Source organism: Muntiacus reevesi, chromosome 6 (genome assembly GCF_963930625.1).
Source record: "Muntiacus reevesi chromosome 6, mMunRee1.1, whole genome shotgun sequence".
Taxonomy (NCBI): domain Eukaryota; kingdom Metazoa; phylum Chordata; class Mammalia; order Artiodactyla; family Cervidae; genus Muntiacus; species Muntiacus reevesi.
The window spans coordinates 28,887,867-28,911,342 of NC_089254.1; the positions used below are offsets into that span (position 1 = coordinate 28,887,867).

At 40.6% G+C, this 23,476-nt stretch overlaps 1 protein-coding gene across 4 annotated transcripts in view; it reads left to right on the forward strand.

The window, feature by feature from the left end:
* DNAH11 (dynein axonemal heavy chain 11) overlaps window positions 1-23,476 on the forward strand; it is a 353,143-nt gene that overhangs the window by 228,266 nt on the left and 101,401 nt on the right. For 2 of the 4 annotated variants that reach the window (XM_065938807.1, XM_065938808.1), the window contains 6 exons: window positions 2,574-2,687; window positions 6,640-6,783; window positions 7,745-7,927; window positions 9,465-9,566; window positions 16,323-16,461; window positions 20,719-20,885. In XM_065938807.1, the coding sequence (XP_065794879.1) occupies window positions 2,574-2,687; window positions 6,640-6,783; window positions 7,745-7,927; window positions 9,465-9,566; window positions 16,323-16,461; window positions 20,719-20,885 (849 nt within the window). Of the gene's footprint in view, window positions 1-2,573; window positions 2,688-6,639; window positions 6,784-7,744; window positions 7,928-9,464; window positions 9,567-16,322; window positions 16,462-20,714; window positions 20,886-23,476 lie in introns of all 4 variants that reach the window. The other 2 variants (XM_065938805.1, XM_065938809.1) reach the window with 1 other exon arrangement.

Genomic DNA, 23,476 nt, shown 5'->3' on the forward strand with positions numbered 1-23,476 from the left:
TACGTATTGGCCGGAGGTCACATATCTAGCCTGAACCAATTACGTTCATAAGAGGTGCAGTACACAGCAAAATAATGGTTAATCAGGAGAAGGGTAATTATTGCTAATAAAGCTGTTGTGGTAGACAAAGTAATTTGTTGTGAGCAGTGTTAATTTTATGGTGTAGATGAACCTGTTCATTCCAAACACATCTGAAGAAATGCACTTTTGTTCACACATGATGATTCACAGTCCCCATTACCACAGCAACCATCCCCCATGGTGACTGGATCCTGGTGGCCGGCAGCCATAGCTTTGAAACTCCACATTTCTGCTGAGGACAAGAATTTTACTCTTCCTAGACATTCAAGTTCTGTGTTCTGAAGGGAGAAGGATCAAAACCCCTAAAGTCCTCATTTTGACCTTGTTCAAGTTTACCAACATGGCTTCCCTATAGCCATATTATTAGATTGGTGCAAACGTAATTTTGGTTTCAGACTGTGAATTTTAAATCATTGTAGCTAGGCTCAAATATAGCTTTATTAATCAAAATAAGAACCATTACAGTCACATTTTTGCCAGTGAGAAATGTTTGTTTATTCCTATAGCATAAAAATCCATGCTTCAGGATTCAACAAATTCTTGGAAAGCATTTTTGGCCTCTTGCTGGTTGTGGAAGAGTTTTCCCTACAAAAAGTTGTTGAGATAACTTGAAAAAGTGGTAGTCGGTTAGCAAGAGGTCAGGTGAATATGGCAGATGAAGCAAAACTTGATAGCCCAGTTCATTCAACTTCTGAAACATTGGCTGTGTGATGTGGTCGGGCATTGTTGTGGAGAAGAACTGGACCCTTCCTGCTGACCAGCGCCAGGTGCAGGCATTGCAGCTTTTGGTGCATCTCATCCATTTGCTGAGCATACTCCTCAGTGTAATGGTTTCAGCAGCGTTCAGAAAGCTGTAGTGGATCAGATGGGCAGTAGACAATCTAACAGTGACCATGACCTTTCTTCGGTGCCAGTTTGGCTTTGGGAAATGCTTCGGAACTTCTTCTCAGTCCAACCACTGAACTGGTCATCACTGGTTGTCATAAAATCCACTCTTCATCGCATGTCACAATCCAATAGACAAATGCTTTATTGTTGTTGCATAGAATAAGAGAAGATGACACTTCAACAAAATGATTTTTTTTTTCAGTCAGCTCATGAGGCACTCACTCATCGATCTTTTTCACCTTTCCAATTTGCTTCAAATGCTGAGTGACCTTAAAATGGTTGACACTAAGTTCTTCAGCAACTTCTTGTATACTTGTAAGAGGTTCAGCTTCAGTGATCCTTTCAATTGGTAATTGTCAACTTCCAATGGCCAGCCACTGCACTCTTCATCTTCCAGACTCTCATATCCTTTGCAAAATTTCTTGAACAACCAATGTAGTGTATGTTCGTTAGCAGTTCCTGGCCAAATGCATTGTTGATGTTGCCAGTTGTCTCCACTGCTTTACAACCCATTTTGAACTCAAATAAGAAAATCACTCAAACTTGCCTTTTGTCTAACATCATTTCCCTAGTCTAAAATAAATATAAACAGCAAGTAATAAGTCATTAACCAAAAAGCAAAGTGAAAATGCACATTAAAATGATATATAACATAAGAATGTTTTCAATACCAAATGGCAAATTTCAACAATGCAAAAACCACAATTACTTTTGCACCAACCTAATATATAATTAGTCTTCATAAAAATTCTTTGTACTGATAAACATGCACAGAGTAGGGAAAAAAATGCACAGAGTGAATAATATCTTTTAGTCAGTTGAGCAAAACAGCTTCACATTCATTCTTTTTTTTTCAATTTCATTTGTTTATTTTTGCTTTTTTACTGTGCTGGGTCTTTCTTGCTGTGCTCCAGCTTTCTCTAGTTTGGCTAGCCGGGGCTACTCTCTAGTTGCAGCGCATGGGCTTCTCATTGCAGTGGCTTCTCTTGTTGCAGAGCACAGGCTCTAGGCTTGTGGACTTCATTAGTTGTGGCTCATGGGCTTAGTTACCCTGCAGCATGTGGGATCTTCCTGGATCAGGGATCGAACTCGTGTGCCCTGCACTGGCAGGCAGATTCTTAACCACTGGGCCACCAGGAAAGCCCCTTTACATTTATTCTTGAAGAATAGTTAACATGGCTTTTAGATAATGTAAGTATAAGTAATTAGATAATGTAAGTAAGGTAAAGATAAGCAAAAATTAAGAGAATTTTGGCAAAAGTATTTTGTGATCTAGTTTACTGAGTCAGCTTAGATTTTCACTTGTCCAGGACTTGCCGAAAACAAAAACTGAAAAACAAAGAAATTGCTTAAAACAGTCAAAGCCCTGCTTGGAGCATTTTGATATTTGAGTCCATTTGTGTTGAGATTTGTGTTGTATGTTTTGTGTATATGCAAAGCTTTGTGTATACCATATGCCTGAAGAGAAATTAGTCTTTATGACAAAATCCTCATCTGTTCAAAATATAGGCAAATTATTCAACAGTGTCTCTGAGGCAGCTTGCATTTTTCAAGAGAGATATCTGAGACGATAATAGGTTTGTGTGCTTTTCCTCTTTGATTAGGTGACGGCCATTCAGACTGAAGTGTCCCAGAAACAGAGGGAGTGTGAGGCAGACTTACTGAAAGCTGAGCCCGCGCTGGTGGCTGCGACAGCTGCCCTCAATACACTCAACAGGGTAAGAATGATTCCTGGGCTCAGGGTTTCCTCAGAATATTTGAAGGTTATTAGAGTTTCAATAACTGAATTGATAGTGAAACCCATGCAATAAAAAAAAAAAGAAAGTCCCATAAAATGTTACAGTTGAAACAACTATTTAAGGACGTCATTGAGGTCATCATTATAGTTGAGCTGCCTTTCCCATCCCAAAGTCTGTCCTCCTTGGCCTCAGCACGTAGTCTCCTTTGAATACTTCCAATGCCATGCAGTTTATGCTGTCACAAAAGGCAACTCTATTGTTAGCACTTAGATTTGGCCCAAATCCAGTGGTTCATATTATGTGTTGCTTTAAAAACCAAGTGGAAGATTCTTTATTTCCTTTGTTGCTTTAAGAAGTAAGTGGGGGGTTCTTTATATCCTCTGGATATTTCCTTTTATGAATATCTTATAAAAGCAGTATTAATGAGAGACCCTCAGGTAAAGCAGAAAAACCTGGAAGCAAAGATACCTAGTTTTGACCCACACCATTTTTCCTAGCTTCACGTTATTAGCAAAATCTCATTGAGCATTCAAATTCCCATAAGAGAAAATAAACTGTGGTGATCAGAAGGACTGTGTAAAGAGAGATGGAATTATGGGCAATGTTATTTTAAAAACCGGCAGCTGGTCTTTCTTTCAGTTCTGCTAGCCTCTGGGGAGATTCCCAGGGCATTACTAGGCCTGAGGGTCTTGGATTCACTTTCAAAGAGTAAAGGATCCAGACTTCCACTGCTCTTCAAAGAAATATTCCATTCGTTTCTCTTAATATTCTTTTGAAGAAAATAATTTTGACTGTGAACAGAGAGTTGTTATCTTCATGGATGTTCCTTTTAGCATTACCATAAAGTTAAACAGTTTAAAAGAACATAAGTATACTGTGATGGAAGATTGATTATTCTGCGTTCAAATAACCTGCTACCATTAAAATGATAATTGTTAAATCCTAGCTAGCAATGTGAAAAAATGTTCATGATCTATTAAGTGAAAAAGGCATAGTATAAAATAGCATATGTTATGACATTTTTTAATAAGAACATGCTTATACATAGGAAAAGTTGGAAAAAAGATGAAAGTAACTAATTATCTCTGAGTAATGAAATTTTATACTTCCCTCTTTCTGAGCTCTAGAATGTTTATTTTGTTCTTTGTGCTTTATATTGGCAGCTTTTTCTCTGAACATATTATTTACTCAGTCAAAATAAATTAATACCACTTAAATATAAAGCTCAATATATTTATAAATGATGAAAGGATTTTGGTTACTTAGCTCTCAGTTAGCATTCAGTTCAATTCAGTTACTCAGTCATGTCCGACTCTTTGCGACCCCATGCATCGCATCACGCCAGGCCTCCCTGTCCATCACCAACTCCCGGAGTCCACCCAAACCCATGTCCATCAAGTCGGTGATGCCATTCAACCATCTCATCATCTGTCGTCCCCTTCTCCTCCTGCCCCCAATCCTTCCCAGCATTAGGGTCTTTTCCAATGAGTCAACTCTTCGTGTGAGGTAGCCAAAGTATTGGAGTTTCAGCTTCAGCATCAGTCCTTCCAATGAACACCCAGGACTGATCTCCTTTAGGATGGACTGGTTGAATCTCCTTGCAGCCCAAGGGACTCTCAAGAGTCTTCTCCAACACCACAGTTCAAAAGCATCAATTCTTTGGCGCTCAGCTTTCTTCACCATCCAACTCTCACATCCATACACAACTAATGGAAAAACCATAGCCTTGGCTAGATGGACCTTTGTTGGCAAAGTAACGTCTCTACTTTTAAATATGCTATCCAGGTTGGTCATAACTTTCCTTCCAAGGAGTAAGCGTCTTTTAATTCCATGGCTGTGCTCACCATCTGCAGTGATTTTGGAGCCCAAAAAATAAAGTCTGACACTGTTTCCACTGTTTCCCCATCTATTCGCCATGAAGTGATGGGACCAGATGCCATGATCTTCGTTTTCTGAATGTTGAAACAGGCACATTTGGCCTTGGAGTACAGAATGAAGCAGGGCAAAGGCTAATAGAGTTTAGCCAAGAGAACACACTGGTCATAGCAAACACCCTCTTCCAACAACACAAGAGAAGACTCTACACATGGACATCACCAGATGGTCAACACTGAAATCAGATTGATTATATTCTTTGCAGCCAAAGATGGAGAAGCTCTATAAAGTCAGCAAAAACAAGACCAGGAGCTGACTGTGGCTCAGATCATGAACTCCTTATTGCCAAATTCAGACTTAAATTGAAGAAAGTAGGGAAAACCACTAGACCATTCAGGTATGACCTAAATCAAATCCCTTATGATTATACAGTGGAAGTGAGAAATAGATTTAAGGGACTAGATCTGATAGAGTGCCTGATGAACTATGAACAGTGGTTCATGACATTGTACAGGAGACAGGAATTAAGACCCCCATGGAAAAGAAATGAAAAAAAGCAAAATGGCTGTCTGAGGAGGCCTTACAAATAGCTGTGAAAGAAGAGAAGCAAAAAGCAAAGGAGAAAAGGAAAGATATACCCATCTGAATGCAGAGTTCCAAAGAGTAGCAAGGAGAGATAAGAAAGCCTTCCTCAGCATTCAGTGTGAAGAAATAGAGGAAAACAACAGAATGGGAAAGACTAGAGATCTCTTCAAGAAAATTAGAGATACCAACAGAACATTTCATGCAGAGATGGGCTCGATAAAGGACAGAAATGATATGGACCTAACAGAAGCAGAAGATATTAAGAAGAGGTGGTAAGAATACATAGAAGAACTGTACAAAAAAGATCTTAATGACCTGGATAATCACGATGGTGTGATCACTCACCTAGAGCCAGACATCCTGGAATGTGAAGTCAAGTGGGCCTTAGAAAGCATCACTCAGTTAGCCTTAGCATACTTTATGTTTTTGCTTTACTCTTGTTTTCACCCCCTTTCTGTTCTTTGCAGTCATTTCCCAAATGAAAAGGCAATTTATGGTAATAGAGGAGAATCAGGTTCAACATTTGATGAGATTTCATAGGTAAGAGTATATAATACTGTTCAGGAAATTTCATAGAAAATCCTTAAAAAAACACAAAAAACATGTATTGTGAACCTACATATACTTCTTACAGATATCAATTCTTACTCCAAAGTATTTTCCTGGTACTTGTAACGTATTACGTTAATACCATCTCTTGAGTAAATTAAGATTCTGACCTTCAGAGACTAAGCAGGAATGTAGAAAGAAGGTTCAGCCTCTGTGGGCATCTTCCTGGTTGAGTCATTATAGTGTAATGGAAGATGTTTCTTGTGCATATAAAGCAGAAAAACAAAACTAAAAGACTCTGAACTAAGGGACTCTCTTTCTGAGTTATTGCTGTTATTTAGTCGCTAAGTTGTGTCTGACTCTTTGTGACCCCGTGGACTATAACCCACCAGGCTTCTCTGTCCATGGGATTCCCCAGGGAAGAATACCGGAGTGGGTTGCCATTTCGTTGTCCAGGGTATCTTCCCTACCCAGGGATCAAACCCGTGTCTCTTGAATTGGCAGGCAGATTCTTTACCACTGCACCACCAGGGAATTCCCTGTTTCTGGAAGGCCTGATTCAAAGACAAATATACTACATAGGTTGGATGAACCATAAATACCCTAAAACCTATACATTTATGAAATCCTGTGGCCTCGGTGTGCAAGATTCTGCAGGACTGGTACATCAGGAAGATAAATTTACTTGGAACCCAAAAAGGCAGTGATGTTTCCAAAATATCAGAAGAGTGCCAGAAAGATCTGGACCTACTGGTGTCCCACAGTGGGATCTCTGGGGGGGCTGCAAAAACTGCCAAACCAAGACTGGTGTGAAAAGGAGGGGGTGGAAAAGACTAGCCACTGAAGACCAGCTTCATGACCCAACCGCGGTCTTGAGCGAGCAGAGCGCCCTGGTCTTGAGAGTGTGTGTGCTTTCCTTCAGGTCAACCTCACTGAGCTGAAAGCCTTTCCCAACCCTCCAAATGCAGTTACCAACGTTACTGCGACTGTGATGGTCCTTCTGGCTCCCCGGGGCAGAGTGCCGAAAGACCGGAGTTGGAAAGCAGCTAGAGTCTTCATGGGAAAGGTATCAGCCTGGCAGCATGAAAATTCTGATGATTTCTGTGTTCAGTTCTGTGGTTACATTGACAGCAGGGACTGGGGAGGAATGGACTGGGAATTTGGGGTTAGCAGATGCAAATAATTTTATGCAGAATGGATAAACAACAGGGTCCTGTTGTATAGCACAGGGAACTATATTCAGTATCCTCTGATAGACCATAGGAAAAGAATGTGTGTGTCTGTGTGTGTATATATTCTATATATATGTATAATTAACTCTCTATGCTCCACATCAGAAATTAACCCAACATTGTGAACCAACCATACTTCAGTAAAATAAATTTTCTTAAAGTACTTACAGTTTGAGGAGAAAGAAGCAGCTATAAAGTCCCTAACTATTAAAAAGAAATCGTCTTCAGATTTGCAAAATATCAGAAGAGTGCCAGAAAGATCTGGACCTTGTTGTATAGCACAGAGAGTTATCTGCTGTGCGTTCTCTGGACCTAGAACTTCTGCTTGCCAGGTTGGAGATTAGCGTGGGGTTGGAGCACACCTAGAGCAGCACCAGCAGCAGTTGGAAGGTTGCTAATTATTTTCAAAATTACGACAGCAGTGAAGTGTAGGAGGGAGAAAATTACACGGGTTTCTTCTGTTGGAAAATGTTACTAATGCACAAGAAGGTGAAGCAAAGGGGCTTTGGGGTATGTGCTTTTCTTTTTCTTTTCTGCCTTTCTTTTCTTCAAAATGTGAATGCCTCCTGTGCAAAGACTGAATATTTTACCCTGGGATAGAAGGGATTTTAAAAGTGTCCATTGCTAATTCTAACTTTAGACTGTAAAGACTGAAAAAGTCAAACAGTGGGATAAATGCAGCTTGCCAATTTTGCCTTTGTGATGTGAATCCTAAAAGCTGATTTTAACTTTTGATCTTGGAATTTTCTCTGCAGCACAAATGGCTCATTGCAATAAGTCTTTTTTGCTTTACAGGTGGATGATTTTTTGCAAGCGTTAATTAACTATGACAAAGAGCACATTCCAGAGAATTGTCTAAAAGTGGTGAAGGAACAGTATTTGAAAGACCCCGAGTTCAACCCAAACCTGATTCGGACCAAATCTTTCGCAGCAGCTGGTCTCTGCGCCTGGGTCATCAACATCATGAAATTCTACGAGGTGTATCAGGCCTGACCAGATAGTTTATGGGTGTTATTCAGGAAGGGTCATATATATATTAATTTCTAGGCCAGCAAAAAATGTAAAATAGTTTGATAGTTAATTATCTGAATAAGATAAAGTTCAAAGAATAAGACATGAAACCATCAGATTAATCGTAATTCTCTAAAGGAGGATAGCTGAAATGTTGGAAGCCATACTTTTTTAGGGTAGAGTAACTTCTTTAGATCAAATAGCAGCAATTAAATTTGATTTGATTAGATAAAAGCATTTGGGTAGAATAATTATATTTATTTATATTGAAATATTTCAGTTGTTGACTTGAAACAACTGCAAATCTGAGTTCATGTTTAATTAAATTTCATCCCTGCTCTCAAAGCAGAAGTTTACACCAGCTACAAGTAGACTTAATGAGATGAGAAATAACCTTTGGAGGACTTTCATATTTTAATGACAGATGTGTTTTTGACTGTATGCAGTCTATTCTAAAGTTTGTACTTTTGGGCCAAATAGAGATAGATGATCATTTCAGTTAATCATTTATTTATCAAGTACTTTGTCAGTTGTGTCCCAAACACTTTGCAAAGGACTGGATGTGAAAAGGGAACATGCATGGCCCTTTGCCAGGAAGAGCTGACTCATTTCTGTCTTTAAGTCTTGTGTGTTATATTCAAAGGTAGAATTGCTGAGGAAGTGCCACTGTCTTTCCCAGAATGATTTTCGGAAAACTAGGGCATGTCCTTCACTCTGGGAAGGACCCATGGGAATAGGACCCTGTCCGTCTCTCTTTAGTGGAAACCTGTATCAGGCCAGACTGCAGACAGATCACGGCTGATGGGTGGCCTCGCTCCATGATGGCACACCTCACCACTGCGCTGGCCTCACACCCTCGGTGGAAAGACAAGCCCAGCGCTGGACCATTGTTGTGTTCTGTGCTGTTTTGCTATGAAATAGAAAATTTAATTTCCTTTCTCCTGCCCAACAGAATATTTGATCCACTCAAATGCTCAGATCACCCATTCAGATAATCTTTAAGTTGGCCAGGAACTTAGAGGGAAAAAAAAAAGTGTTAGTGTGGTTAACGTCATACTGTGTGAGGGTATCTCTCATGTTTCTTTCTGGGTTCAGAGAATTTCTCCACACCAATTTTCTGCCTTTAAGGCTAGACATGACCCCACCTTTAGCTGTAGTTGCTGTACTCGACAATTTCTGGTGATAATGAGGGTTGTCTCCAAATTTTATGAAAAACTAATTTTATATCTTAACGATATGTGGCCTGTGTAGCATTTTCTGCTACTGCTTATCACTCTAATGTCCATAACAAATGAGTGAGTAATGAACAAGCAGAGAAAATTTGGAAGGCTATATGGATTTTTGCTCTGCCATTAGGTGTTACCATGACTAAAAGTAAACACCAAATTTCTAGGTGAATTAGAGATTTTAATTGTAAAGCTTCCAGGAAATAGAAGACTGAATGATTACCTGCCCTCTTTGCATCTTCATTGCCTTGTGAAATAACCCTTATGTGGCTTTTCAGGTCTACTGTGACGTGGAGCCCAAACGCCAAGCATTAGCCCAAGCAAACTTAGAACTGGCTGCAGCTACTGAGAAATTGGAGGCTATCAGGAAAAAGCTAGCGGTAAGTACAGGCTCCAACACAGAAGAAGTTCCTAAGTGGTGGAACCCCGCCCCTGCCCTTAGAATCCCACCTTCAGACAGGGCCATCTCTGAGACCTACCGCTCAGGAAAGAATAGGCCCTTTCATGAGTATATTCATTTATATTCTTCTTCAGTAGACATTCCTCATCTTCTGGATGCTGGACACCGAGCTGGAAAGGGGACTTTCATGATTTCTGCACTTAAGAAACTTTCATGGTCTGGCAGTAGGAGGATAGGGATTTAAAGCAAGGATTCTGAAACCAAAGTGTCTGGGTTTACATCCAGACTCCACTATTTATTGTTTCATCCAGCACATGTTAGTTAACCTCTCTGAGCCTCTTTTTTCTCATTTGAGAAATTGGTACTGTAATAGCATTTACTTCTTAGGTAGATCATGAAGATAAAATGAGAGTGATTCATAATGAGAATTTAGCATGGTGCTTGGCATATAGTATGTGATTAGAAAATGCTAACTGCAAATATTATCACCTTGACTATCTCTACAAGTACATAATAGATCATTATCGTTTGGTGCTACAAGTGTATGTGTGACTATATCCAGAATGCAATAGGAGCACCAAAAAAGAGCCTAGAGAAATTGGGGAAAGTTTCATAATGAAGGTGTATTTGATATGAGCTGCAAAAATTACTTGTGAGTCACCAAGGATAACAAAATCAGGAAAGGTGTTTGTGATTTTTAAAAAAAAGTGAAGAAAAGAGGGAAGAAGCAGTTGGTAGACTTCATGAGTCCTAGTAGGCCAGAACCCTAACATGAGTGTCTGGGGGATGGTTAGGAATAGTAAGGAGGAATGAAAGATGAAGTTGCAAAAGTTGAGCAAAAGCCTTCTCTGCCTTTCATGCTGCAGAATTTAAATCTTATCTGACCTTGGTATTGAGCCTTTGAAAGATTTTAGTAGGTTAATGGCATGGTCACTTTTCATCAACTGAATGGAAGCTGGAGGAAGAGAAGAGGCTAGCTGCAGAAAGACAAGTTAGAAGTGCCGCTATGGGTCCTCCGAGGGCCTCAGCTAAGGCAGGGACAGCTACAGTGGAGACAAGAAGAAGCACTTGGTAGACTTGACAAGTCTATGGATTCAAGGCTGCTGATGACATGGTGGGGGGAGGGGCACATACAGACTAGAGATGATGAGTTGGAGGTGCTGACGTGGTAGCATGGAGTGGTACAGTCAGAGTGACAAGGCTGGGTAACCCTGGCCACCTAGAGAAATCCTCAGAGCTTCAGTTTCTTAACTGTCACTTCATGAATAACAGGTAACTCTCAAGGGGGGCATCTGTGATGTATTTTGGCCACCAGCATCCAATCTACCTTCTTTGGGTGGCAACAGACTGGTTTATCTTTGGAGAATTACCTTTCCCCATTGGATACACTCAGGTAGAACTTTGATCATGGATACCTTTTTCTGTCCTAGCTGAAGCCTGGTTATGTGATCCAAGCTTTGCCAGTTTCACTCCCCCAATCTCTAGAATCAAATAAGTAGCCAGAGAATGAGACTGAAAATAAAGCTCATGTATGGTAGGACAGTGTCCAGAGGAAGCTTTCAAGTATTTCGTTCCTGCCCCCAAGTCTCTCTGGAGCTCCTAGGAGCCTGTGTGTGATTCTGTGCCTTTCCTTTCATTGAAAGAGCTCTCCCATTTTCAGGAGATTCTCTTTAGCTTAGTTTGGCTAGAGATGGTCTCTCGTAGCAGAAAGAGCTGAGGGGAGACCTGAAGGAGCATGCTCCCATCTTGGAGGAAATCCTACCATGGGTCTCTGAGGAGGTGAATTATGGTTATGTGGTAGTTGTATGGGAGAATATCCTTTGTTGGAAATTTGAAGTAAAAAACAATTTGCTATGAAGACTGGTCCGGCCACAAAGTCAAACTCTGCATAGTTTCTGTCTGTTGGTACAGAGTCAAGTCAAGGTTTGAGCCCAAGTGTCATGATAATTTTTGCTAGCTTTGCTTTCATCTCCTTCAGCCTGTTTCCTTCTCTCTCATAGCCTTTCCATCCTCCTTATCTACGCCTTCTGTTGCCTTCTCACCTAGAAAAGCAGGGCTGTGTCTACCATCATTTAGGAAATTCATTCATTAACTAGTGTTAGACTTTGTATATTTGTTCTTTCAAAGTCTTTATCTCTAGTTTCAGACTAAAAGATGGCCTCATATTGAAGGCTGAGTGGGGAAAATAACAAAACAAAACAAACCTGCTTAGGCCATCTTGTCTTTGAAACATACAGGATGTAAGGATGACCATGAAAATGTGCAGATTTGTCTCTTTAGGGTAGTGATTCTCAGAGTGCATTCTCTCGACCACAGAAGCATCAGTGACACCTGGGAACTCATTAGAGATCCAGATTCTCAGATCCACTGAATGAGCAACCCAGGCAGGGAATCCAGGAATTTTGGATTTGATCAAACTCTCCAGGTGGTCCTGGTGCACACTTCAGCTGGAGGACACTGGTTTCAGGGTGTCTGGTGGGCTGGGGCCTTCGGGCTCAGTCCCCCCCACCTCCCATTTATCCCTAGAGCCTGAGAGGCCAGGGCCTGTCCAGAACTGTGAAGCAACCAAGATTCTACCCTACTCACAGGCTGACAGGCTCCCCCCCGCTGTTTCACAGATGCTGGGCAGAAGATGGAGGGATATGGGCTGAGTGGGTCAGAGAGCAGAGGGCTGCATTACCCACAGCACAGCGAGCAGCGTGGGCCTCGTGTGGGCCTCAGCTGCCCCAGTCCCCATGGCCGTGACGCACAGGGGGTGAGCTGAGGCAGTTCACAGTGGGTTTGTGTCACAGCTGAGGTATCCCAAGGTTAGGAAACACCCCCTATAAAGAAAGCTGCGAGCAAATCTGCCCAACTTTTGTCCCACAGAGAAACACATCTTCAGTACTCTGGCACAGGAGTGCTTCTGTCCTATGCCCTGAGAGAAACACTGGCTCTATTTCTGAAGCCTATTTGCTCTGCAGATACCTTGCAGAAGATAGTCCAGAGCAGGAGCTGTCAGCACCTCTTCACGAGAGGCAGAGAAACAAATGGAAGACACCATGGTCTCCCAATACCCAGTCCCCAACCCAGCTTTACAAAAGGAAACGGTGTATCAGCTTATGCCTTGGGTATGTGAATTTTTGTTGATGAGTCGCTCAGTCCTGTCTGACTCTGTGACCCCGTGGACTGCAGCACACCAGGCTTCCCTCTCCTTCACTGTATCCTGGAGTTTGTTTAAACTCACGTCTATTGAGTCAGTGATTCCATCGAACCAGCTTGTCGCCTCTGTTGCCCCCTGCTCCTCCTGCCCTCAATCTTTCTCAGCTTCAGAGTCTTTTCTAATGAGTTGGCTCTTTCCATCAGTTGGCAAAGTATTGGAGCTTCAGCATCCGTCCTTCCAATGAATATTCAGGGTTTATTTTCTTTAGGCTTGACTGGTTTGATCTCCTCACAGTCCAAGGGACTCTCAAGAGTCTTCTCCAGCACCGCAGTTTGAAAGCACCAGTTCTTCAGTGCTCAGCCTCCTTTATGGTCCAGCTCTCACATCCGTACATGACTACTGGAGAAACCATAGCTTTGACTACAAACCATAGTTTTTACTTCGTCAGCAATGTAATATCTCTGCTTTTTATTAGGGTGTCTAGGTTTGCCATAGCTTTTCTTCCAAAGAGCAAGCATCTTTTAATTTCATGGCTGCAGTCACCATCCACGGTGATTTTGGAGCCCAGGAAAATAAAGTCTATCACTGTTTCCATGGTTTTCCCTTCTATTTGCCATGAAGTGATGGCACTGGATGCCCTGATCTTAGTTTCTTGAATGCAGAGTTTTAAGCCAGCTTTTTCACTCTCCTCTTTCACTTTCATCAGGAGGCTCTTTAGTTCCTATTCACTTTCTGCTATAAGTGTGGTGTCATCTGCATATCTGAGGTTACTGATATTTCTCCTGGCAATCTTGATTCCAGCTTGTGCTTCATCCACCCCAGCATTTTGCATGATGTACTCTGCATTTACATAAAAGAATGAGAATGACAATATACAGCCTTGACGCACTCATTTCCCAATTTTGAACCAGTCTGTTGTTACACATTCAGTTGCTTCTTGACCTGCATAGAAGTTTCTCAGGAGGCAGGTTAGATAGTCTGGTGTTCCCATCTCTTTAAGAATTTCCCACAGTTTGTTGTGATCTACACAGTCTAAGGCTTTAGCATAGTCAATGAAGCAGAAGTAGATGTTTTTCTGGAATTCCCTTACTTTTTCTGTAATCCATTGGATGTTGGCAATTTGATCTCTGGTTTCTCTCCCTTTTCTAAATCCAACTTGTACATCTGAAAATTCTTGGTTCACATAACTGTTGAAGCCTAGTTTGAAGGATTTTCAGCATTACCTTGCCAACATGTGAAATGAGTGCAATTGTACAGTCGTTTGAACATTCTTTGGCATTGACCTTCTTTGGACTTGGAATGAAAACTGATTTTTTCCAGGCCTGTGGCCACTGCTGAATTTTCCAAATTAACAGCATCATCTTTTAGGGTTTTAAATAGCCCAGCTGAAATTCCATGAACTCCATTAGCTTTGTTTGTAGTAATGCTTCCTAAGGCCCACTTGACTTTGCACGCCAGGATGTCTGGCTCTAGGTGAGTGACCACACCATTGTGGTTATCCGGGTCATTAAGACCTTTTTTGTATAGTTCTTCTGTGTATTTCTGCCATCTCTTCTTAGTCTCCTCTGCTTCTGTTAGGTCTGTATATACCTAGGTCAACCCTATGAAATGGGTGACATTATTTCATTTTTCAGATGATGCATGCATGCATGCTAAGTTGCTTCATTTGTGTCCCACTAATGAAACTGAGGCATAGAGAGCTTAAGTACACAGTCCACCTTGAGGCTGCTTAGCTGATAGCAGAATCCAGTCATGAACTCAGGTGTCTGATACCAGAGCTAAGATCAGCTTCTGTATTTTATAAAACCATGTACTGTGTGTGTGTGTTTGTATTTATGTTCACACACACAGTCATGTCCAACTCTTGTAACCCCATGGAATGTAGCCTTCCAGCCTCCTCTGTCCATATGATTTTACTGGCAAGAATACTAGAGTGGATTACCATTTCCTGCTCCAGGGGACCTTCCTGACCCAGAGATTGGACCTGCGCCTCTTGTGTCTCCTGCATTGACAGGAGGGTTCTTTACCACTGTGCCCCCTGAAAGTGAAAGTTGCTCAGTTGTGTCAGACTCTTTTCGACCCCATGGACTATACAGTCCATAGAATTCTCTAGGCTAGAATACTGGAGTGGGTAGCCTTTCCCTTCTCTAGGGGATCTTCCCAACCCAGGGATCAAACCCAGGTCTCCTGCATTGCAGTTGGATTCTTTACCAGCTGAGCCACAACGGAAGCCCAAGAATACTGGAGTGGGTAGCCTATCCCTTCTCCAGTGGATCTTCTTGACCTAGGAATCGAACCAGGGTCTCCTGCATTGCAGAGGGATTCTTTACCAACTGAGCTATAAGGGAACCCACTGTACCACCTGGGAAGCCCTATAAAACCATAAGTATTTTTAATAAAATATACCTCTAGATATTATTTATTTTGACCTGATTTCTAACTGAAGATGCATGATATCTCCACCATTTCTCACAAATTTGACATTGTTTCATATGTAAATCTTAAATATGACATACACTTTTTTAAAGAAGTATGACTTCAATGATATAAATTAAAATGATAATGTAATAATTGGGTTATAGACAAATATTGACAGTCTCTATAAATAGGGTATGTTCTACAAATTTGATTATTAAAGTCTCTTGGAATTTTGCACATATTTATAAGCACAGTGTTAAAAATCTCATTTAGGATTGTTAGAACTTGCAGGTAGCAAGATGCTATAATAAGGAGTCTCCCGAGTATTTTCTCCCTTAGTCAAGGCTCCTTTAGCTGTACAAATAGAAACCCACTTAGGAAACTTTAAGCCAAAATGGAGACCAGGAATACTCATGGCATTCTGAGGGAGAAAAAAAAAAAAAAAAAAAACTGTGTGACTTGGTCCCTGGAGGAACAATATCCAGGACGTGGGAAGCTGTCAAGAACGTGTTTAGGGCCGTGTGACTTCTCCCCTTGCTACCTTTTCCTTCTTTCTCTTTCTCTGGACTGGTTTCTTCTGTTTTCCTGTGCCCCTGGTGAAAGATGGTCCCTCTCTAAATGAAGCCCTCCCACATATACACATCTTCCCAGATCTTATAATGCTGAAGACAGTGACATACCTCAACTTTGCAATCCCAAGTTTCCCGAAGAGAAAATTTGGTTGGCCAGCCAGGCCAGGGTGTTGAGATCTAAAGGGGCTCAATAATTAACACTTCATTGCCTGAATTATGGACCATGAGAAGTGGAAAGAGAAGTCAGCAGAGAGAACAGAAAGAATGACATTCATCATTAATATAGGGAAGCTGAGGCTTAGGCATGAGTGAGGGGACTGGATGCTCAAGAGTGTATTTGAGTCAGCAGGGCACGTCCACTTGCCCAGGTAGCTGTCTGCACTCTGCCCAGTGTGGAAGGGAGAGAGGAAGGCTGCATGGTTGCCCTGATGGATTTCTTATCACCAACCTCTCATCTTCTCCCAAAACTGTGTACTCAAGGGGCAAAGGAGGGAAGGAAGTTTGTTTCATTTACCTTAAGGTAACAGGTGTTTTAAGATGATTGTAATGTTTGCATTTTACCTAAAAATGGCTCAGAAGTTAATTTCGACTTCTTTTTTTTAAGGATTTGGATCGAAATCTGAGCAGACTCACAGGTTCGTTTGAAAAGGCAATAGCTGAGAAAGTTCGCTGTCAAGAAGAGGTGAACCAAACCAACAAAACTATTGAACTAGCCAACAGACTTGTGAGGGAACTTGAGGTGAGTTAACCTTTTCTTCCAAAATTCTAACCAAAATATAAGAATCAGCTTTTGGGGATTTTATCCTTATTTGCTGTCAACAATGACTGACTAAACATGGACCCAACAACAAAAAGGGGAATAAGAATCGTTTATACTAGACAAGGGGGCAGGAACTTGGGAGTGCCTGCTGATGGGTTGAGTTTCTCTATTGTATGAGAGAAACCTTCTAAAATTATTGGGGATGATGGCACGAATCTGTGAATATATTAAAACTCACTCAGCTGAAGACTTGATGAATTTCATGATATGTGAATCTTAAAACTCTTGTTTTTAAGTGCTACCTAAAAATATAGAAATGCACTACTAGACATGCATTTAGCTGAAGGTGATAGAAAAGTTGTTTCACAGTAGCTTAAACAAAAGGGAGTTTATTTTTCACATATTAAAAAAAAATTGCAGAGGTAGGCATTATCAGTGTCATTTCAGGGAATGAGTGATCAGACCCCTGACTTGTCTGCTGCCTTCTGCTGCTGTCAGAGCACATTCTGTTCACCCTTATACATTTTACAGCCATGTGCCAGATGAATGCTACTCCTTCAGGTTCAGGCAGGAGAGAAGAATCTGTAGCAGCTAGGTTTTTCTTCTTTTATAACAAAAACAAGTTTTCTGCTTAAGGCAACCCCTTAAGCAGACTTGCCTAAAGCACTTGTTTGTTTAGCCAGAACCAGAGTGACCACAGATAGATGCAAAGAAGGCAGGGAATGTGGGAAATGGGGTGATCATAATTGACTTACCCAGTTCATCCCAGGGTACTGGAAACACACAGTAAGTCTTTTCAGAATCAAGAGTTTTCTCACCAAGAAAGGAGGGAGAAATGTAAGTTAGGATGGCTGAGGCTGGCCTAATTTCTTATAAGTAGACTTTTAACAATCTAATTTAAATTTAATACAAATTTAAACCCATTCTCCTTCTGAAACTCATAGCTTATTATATGCAAACTCACTCTTTGTTCTGCTAGATCCACTCTCTCTGTTCAGTCTCCATAACTGCTGGTCTTTTCTTCTAGTTGTTATGGCCTAAAACTCTAGACTCCCCCTTGACTTACTGCTTTCTTCCTCACACCCATATTCAGTCTAGCGGCAGACCGTCCTGGCTCGCCCTTCAGAGTCCATTCAGAATCCCAGCACTCTTTAGCACCTTCACCTCTCCACGCTGGTCCAGGCCTCCAGCTACTCCCCACTGGAGCATCGTCCTAGCCTCCACCACTACCCTCAAGGTCCACACCCCTTAAAGCCGCTGAGTGATGTTGTTAGAAAAACTAAGTCCACTCATGTTACCGCTCTCTCAGAATTCTCCAATAACTAGTTGTCTCACTCAAAATATGGTCCAGAGGTTTTGCCAGGCCTGCAGGACCCTCCATGACCTAGCTCCTGTATATCTCTGTCCTCCATTCTGCCACCTTCTGCCCTGCTCCACCCTCACCAGGCAGCTCACTCTTCCTCACCCTGCCAGTCCTCTCCTACCCCATGGCCTTTGCCTTTTTCCTCCATGTGACTGACACTTTTCCAGGCATTGATATTACTGGGTCCCATACTTCCTTCAGGTATCTTCCAGAAGTTCTCCTTATTACATGGTTTTCTCTGACCTCCCTTTGTTAAAAAGCATGCACCTTGCCCCTTATACACATACACACATGAGTACACGCATGCACACACCACTCCATAGATCTTTTTTTTCCGCCACTTTATTTTTTTAATTGAAGGATAATTGCTTTACAGAATTTTGTGGTTTTCTGTCAAACATCAAGAATCAGCCATAGCACTCTATAGATGTTTTTGTTTCCTCTGCTTTACTATTTTTTCATAGTCTGTATCATCATATGACACACACATGTATACATGCATGAATGTATGTACTTTTTTTGCAGTCTTTTCCCCCTAACTAGGCTATGAGCTCTCAAAAGAAGGAAACTTCATTTGTTTCCTGCACTGCTTGATCCAAAACATAGAGAGTAGTCCCTGGAGGCACCAATAGATATTTGTTGAATGAATGAATGGGTGAGTTTGGGAAGAACTGTGTTGAAAAGAAATTCTGGAGCCCTTTGAAGATTCATTTTTCTTAGATCCGTTGAGAAATTATGCAAGCTCCTAGTAGAGTTTATACCTGCTTCCATCTGCAGTGATAAGATTTAGGCAGTGTGAAGGGTTTACCATTTATAAGGACCTATGGAATAGAGGAAGTGCCATTTAATTAGACTTACTTGAAGTAGAGAATGTCTGAAAGTTTTATCAAGGGAAAAACAGGGCTTGTATCTTGTATCTTGCTACCTTGTATCTCTAGCACACAGCAATGTCTTCCAAAGGCTTTATTTATTCATGATGATTTAGATTATGATTTAGAAAAGGAGAGGAAAAATGGCTGAATAATGTTAACTAACAAAAAGTACATATGAGTATGTATATACGTATATTTTTAAAAGATTAATTGAAGATGTCAGACCTTTTCCTTTGAGGATAAATTCTTTCTGACTAGAACAGGAGACAGTTAACTTCTGAAAAACACCAAGACTGATGATTTTGTCTATATAGCATTGACCTGGAAGCTATAGTCTCAACCATTCAGACTAATAAATCAGGCAATTTATATTTAATCATTAACTAACTCCAGAGCTAACAGCTGTTCAAAATTAGAAATGGGTCACCCCAGCCAGGATGACATTACAGGCAATCTATAATGCATTAGAATAAAATTATAGTGATTTTTAACTGTCTAGAAATTTATTACAGGACATGTTCCAATTCTTAAGCCCTTGTTAGCCAGTGTCAGTAATGATTTATGTTGCGTGGGTGGTATAGTGAAATTATTGACGATTTCAATCGCCGATAAGTCTGCGTTTAGTAAATCTTCAAGTTTCAAAGCTGTTTTGGAGAATGAGGTGGGTGCCCTTTATTGTTTATCATTTACTAACCAAAGACAACAAAGTTAGAGGGAAGGCAAATGAGAGATTCTTCTTCAAAATTAATGGATATATTATCTATAGCTGAGGAAGGAAATTAATGAATTCTATAAAGAAGGCAAGGGAGTTGAAGTTGCCTAGTGTTTAATTATAGAGCTAACTTGGAGTGATCTTTATCGAGCAAAGCAGACTATCTTAAAATAGATTTCATAACCATTGTCACCTGCTAGTTTCATTACCTCAGTGCTGAGGGTATTGTGATGGCTTGCAGGGAGCTAGTATTGCAATTTGCTCTGACATAAATTATTTTTGCTTTCTGTGGTCTCCCCTCTTTCATGAAAAAAGCTGAATTCTTCCACAGGGTTCTTCATTGTTTTAACCAACATTTTGCTGGTTTTATTTCTCCAGTTCCTATTAATTTATGTATTCTTAGAATGTGGTATTAAATTTTAGCATGCATTGAAACCAAATGAATTAGTGAAGTGTCCTGCAGTTCAGTCAATCCATAGATATTTATTACAGTTTTATTCAAATCCAATATTAAAGGCTCTACATACTTAACCTGGAAATCAGATTTTAAATGTCTAGTCATGTAGATAGAAGGAGTTGAACAGCATCCTTTGAGCATACTGTCTTCAAAGCTAGTGACATCCTTCTGGTTTCCATCTTTTTGCATGGGCTGTGAGCTCTTCAACTGATTGAGTAATTATATTGCAGAAATAACCCACATTTAGTAACTACCAACGCTGTTCTTTAATTAATAGAATTCTAGTAAGATGGCTCTTTTAAGCTTTATGTTTTAAATGATGAACATAACTAGTGTTTGTCACTTTCCTTTTTCTATAATTCGCCCATGGCTGCTATGTTTAAGATGATGTTTGCTGAGGGAGGTATAGTACCATTGCTGAAAAGCAAAAATGATGGTGAACAGCCAAGCTGCCATAAAAATCCTAACATCACTCAGGCTTGGCCACAGCTCTTGGTCCTGTACTCGTAGATGGACAAGAGAGTGACCATCAGCCTTTTAAGAAAAACCTCACACCTAACTGAAGAGTTAGGGCATCCAACAAAAAGGAGATGTTAAAGATATAATGTTGTATTACCATAAACTTCACTGACGATAGAATGAGAGTGCCTTCATGATAATGGGTTCACATGAATGAATGGTCAGCATAGGTACACCACCCAGTCATGTTCTCTTCCTTATCAAGGCTGTGCAGGGTGACCTAAACTTAAACCGAGATATAAAGTAATTACACTAAATGTTTCTTGAGTTGCTCCTCACTTTGCAGTTACATCAGAATCATCATATATTTCAGTCAGAGAAGATTCGCTGGGGCCAGTCTATTAAATCCTTCGAAGCTCAAGAGAAGACACTCTGTGGAGATGTTCTCCTTACGGCAGCATATGTGTCTTATGTTGGACCCTTTACACAACAGTATCGCCAGGAACTGGTGGGCTGCATGTGGGTTCCCTTTCTTCAAGAGAAGGTAAGCTCAGTCCCTAACCTGGGCCACATTTGGAAGCGTCACACTGAAATTTCGGTAACAAAAACAGTGTGTGTTCCAGACATTTTTGTACCTCTGTAATCTCAAATGACTGGAGATTCTAGTATTGAAGGAAGTCTTTCTTGTGTGTTGCAGTTTTCTTGTTTTAACGATAGTTTCAACAGGGAGGTGGAAAATAGAAAAATTATGTGTATGACCTATAGGGGTATAGTTGGAAAACTGCTTTTAACAAAACTGTTAAATCAAATTTGGAATATCATGTGTGCATACAGGGTGAAACTTCTTTGTTACAAATATCCCAGGCTATTAAAGATTTTTTAAATGACTACTTTCAGATGAAAAGTGTAACACTTTGTGTGTAAATATAAAAAGAGCTTACTTTGAATCTGAAAATTCACCCATAAGCGAAATGAAAGCATAGATTGGGGAGATTTCAGATCATCTAGTTTAAGGTTATCCTTGTACAAAGGAGAAACTGAGGCAGGGAAGTTTAAATGACTTGGTAAGGTCACAAAAGATAGGAAGCCAGACCACTGCTTTCCAGGCCACTGTTTTCTAGGCTGCATTGTGTTATCTCCATAGTTTGTTGTGATCCACACAGTCAAAGGCTTTGGCATAGTCAATAAAGCAGAAATAGATGTTTTTCTGGAACTCTCTTGCTTTTTCAATAATCCACCTATTGTTGGCAATTTGATCTCTGGTTCCTCTGCCTTTTCTAAATCCAGCTTGAACATCTGGAAGTTCACAGTTCACGAATTGCTGAAGCCTGGCTTGGAGAATTTTGACATTACTCTGCTAGTATGTGAGATGAGTGCAATTGTGCGGTAGTTTGAGCATTCTTTGGGATTGACTTTCTTTGCAATTGGAATGAAAACTGACCTTTTCCAGTCCTTTGGCCACTGCTGAGTTTTCCAAATTTGCTGGCATATTGATTGTAGCACTTTCACAGCATCATCTCTTAGGATTTAAAATAGCTCAACTGGAATTCCTTCACCTCCACTAGCTTTGTTCGTCATGATGCTTCCTAAGGCCCACTTGACTTCATATTCCAGAATGTCTGGCTCTAGGTAAGTGATCATACCATCATGATTATTTGGGTCATAAAGATCTTTTTTGTGTTGCTCTTCTGTGTATTCTTGCTGCCTCTTCTTAATATCTTCTCCTTCTGTTAGGTTCATAGCATTTCTGTCCTTTATTGTGCCCATCTTTGCATGAAATGTTCCCTTGGTATCTCTAATTTCTTGAAGAGGTCTCTAGTCTTTCCCATTCTATTGTTTCCTCTGTTTCTTTGCACTGATCACTGAGGAAGACTTTCTTATCTCTCCTTGCTATTCTTTGGAACTCTGCATTCAAATGGGTTTATCTTTCCTTTTCTTCTTTGCTTTTTGCTTCTCTTCTATTCACAGCTATTTGTAAGGCCTCTTCAGACAACCATTTTGCCTTTTTGCTTTCCATTTTCTTCGGGATGGTCTTGATCCCTGCCTCCTGTACAGTGTCACAAACCTCCATCAATAGTTCTTGAGAGACTCTGTCTATCAGATCTAAAATCCCTTGAATCTATTTGACTTCCACTGTATAATCATAAAGGATTTGATTTAGGTCGTACCTGAATGGTCTAGTGGTTTTCCCTACTTTCTTCAGTTTAAGTCTGAATTTGGCAATAAGGAGATCATGATCTGAGCCACAGTCAGCTCCCAGTCTTGTTTTTGCTGGCTGTATAGAGCTTTTCCGTCTTTGCTGCAAAGAATATAATCAATCTGATTTTGGTATTGACTGTCTGGTGATGTCCATATGTAGAGTCTTCTCTTGTGTTGTTGGAAGAGGGTGTTTGCTATGACCAGTGTGTTCTCTTGGCAAAACTCTATTAGCCTTTGCCCTGCTTCATTCTGTATTCCAAGGCCAAATTTGCCTGTTACTCCAGGTATTTCTTGACTTCCTGCTTTTACATTCCAGTCCCTTATAGTGAAAAGGACATCTTTCTGTGGGGGTTAGTTCTAAAAGGTCTTGTAGGTCTTCGTGGAACCGCTCAACTTCAGTTTTTTCAGCATTACTGGTCGGGGCATAGACTCGGATTACTGTGATATTGAATGGTTTGCTTTGGAAACAAACAGAGATCATTATGTCATTTTTGAGACTGCATCCAAGTACTGCATTTCAGGCTCTTTTGTTGACTATGATGGCTCCTCCATTTCTTCTAAGGGATTCCTGCCCACAGTAGTAGATATAACGGTCATCTGAGTTAAATTCACCATTCCAGTCCATTTTAGTTTTCTGATTCCTAAAATTTTGATGTTCACTCTAGCCATCTCCTGTTTGACCACTTCCAATTTGCCTTGATTCATGGACCTAACATCCCAGGTTCCTATGCAGTATTGCTTTTACAGCATCGGACTTTACTTCCATCACCAGTCACATCCACAACTGGTTGTTGTTTTTGCTTTGGCTCCATTTTTTCTTTCTTTTTGGAGTTATTTCTCCACTGCTCTCTAGTAGCATATTGGGCACCTACTGAGCTGGGGAGTGTATCTTTCAGTGTCCTGTCTTTTTGCCTTTTCATACTGTTCATGGGGTTC